At 52.1% G+C, this 1,779-nt stretch overlaps 1 protein-coding gene across 1 annotated transcript in view; it reads left to right on the top strand.

The window, feature by feature from the left end:
* Window positions 1-1,779, top strand: part of ANKRD24 (ankyrin repeat domain 24) — a 51,310-nt gene that overhangs the window by 42,391 nt on the left and 7,140 nt on the right. The window contains exon 19 of the mRNA XM_017507367.2: window positions 1,394-1,561. Coding sequence (XP_017362856.2) covers window positions 1,394-1,561 — 168 coding nt within the window. The remainder of the gene's footprint in view (window positions 1-1,393; window positions 1,562-1,779) is intronic.

Genomic DNA, 1,779 nt, shown 5'->3' with positions numbered 1-1,779 from the left:
TCTCCCATTGTCAAGGATCAAATACTGAACCGGATGAATAAAGGACTTTTTTTGGAGCACGGAGGGACAGTCTCTCTGGTAGCCTGGGCTGGAGTGCAGTGATATAATCTCGGCTCACTGCAACCTCTGCCTCCTGGGTTCAAGCGATTCTCCTGCCTCAGCCTCCCGAGTAGCTGGGACTACAGGCGTGCACCACCACTCCCAGCTAATTTTTGTATTTTTAGTAGAGACAGGGTTTCATCATATTGGCCAGGATGGTCTCGATCTCCTGACCTCAAGTGATCCGCCCGCTTCAGCCTCCCAAAGTGCTGAGATTACAGGCATGAGCCACTGTGCCTGGGCCACCTCTGATTTAATTTCACAAGGTCCCTCATCAGTGATAAAAAATACTCCCTGGGGTAAGAAAACAAAAACAAGGCCAGATGCAGGGACTCAAACCTGTAATTCCAGCCCTCTGGGAAGCCATGGCCATCATGGCGAAACCCGATCTCTACTAAAAATACAAAAAATTAGCTGAGTGTGGTGGCACATACCTCAGATCCCAGCTACTCAAGAGGGTAAGGCAGGAGATTGACTTGAACCGGGGAGGCGGAGGTTGCAGTGAACCAAGATGATGTCATGGGACTGCAGCCTGGCAACAGAGTGAGACTCCAAAACAAAAGAAAACAAAAACCAAAACCACAGCATCAGAGTCCACCGGATTAAAAAGAATGAAATCGGGCCAGGTGCAGTGGTTCACACCTGTGATCCCAGCAATTTGAGAAGCCAAGGTGGGCAGATCACATCAGCTGAGGAGTTCGAAACCAGCATGGGCAACATGGCAAAACCTCATCTCTACCAAAAATGCAAGAAAATGGGCCAGGCATGGTGACTCATGCCTGTAATCCCAGCACTTTGGGAGGCTTACGCAGGCGGATCACCTGAGGTCAGGAGTTCAAGACCAGCCTGGCCAACATGGGGAAACCCCGTCTCTACTAAAAATACAAAAATTGGACAGGCATCATGCACCTCCCTATACTCCCACTTACTCAGGAGGCTGAGGCAGGAGAATCGCTTGAACCTGGGAAGAGGAGGTTGCAATGAGCCAAGACTGTGCCACTGCTTCCAGCCTGGGCAACAGAGCGAGACTCAGTCTCAAAAAAAAAAGAAAGAAAGAAAACATTAGCCGGGCATGCACCTGTGGTCCCAGCTACCTGGGAGGCTGAGGTGGGAGGATCGTTTGAGCCTGGGAGGTTGAGGCTACAGTGAGCCATGATCACATCAGAACAACAGAGCAAGAACCTGCCTTAAAAAACAAATCCAAAAACAAAAGAACAAAGTAGAAGGGTCATAAGCATTCTGGGATCCAGCATTGTTGGGTGTCCTGAGAGTCACACGGGGGCTTGGGCCACAGGTGCAGCGTGAGGCCCTGTTCATGAAGAGCGAGCGACATGCGGCTGAGGCGCAGCTGGCCACAGCAGAGCAGCAGCTACGGGGGCTGCGGGCCGAGGCGGAAAGAGCACGTCAGGCCCAGAGCCGGGCCCAGGAGGCTCTGGACAAGGCCAAGGAGAAGGACAAGAAGGTGGGTGCCCCCTCTCCCACACTCAGTCCAGGAGGCATCCACTCAGCCAAGGTTGGGGGCAATCTACAAAGGTCCCCGCTGCAAGGGTCTTGGGAAATCAACCCATTTTCCAGAAGGGAATGTGAGGCTCAGAAACGGCAGGGGATCTGGTTTCAGCCCCTGACAAATCAGACACACACAGGCTGCTGTTCCAGCTAATTATAACCACAGTGACCTTT

Source organism: Cebus imitator, unplaced genomic scaffold (assembly GCF_001604975.1).
Source record: "Cebus imitator isolate Cc_AM_T3 unplaced genomic scaffold, Cebus_imitator-1.0 Scaffold375, whole genome shotgun sequence".
In the NCBI taxonomy this organism is placed as follows: Eukaryota; Metazoa; Chordata; class Mammalia; order Primates; family Cebidae; genus Cebus; species Cebus imitator.
This window is presented reverse-complemented; position numbering and strand designations above follow the sequence as displayed.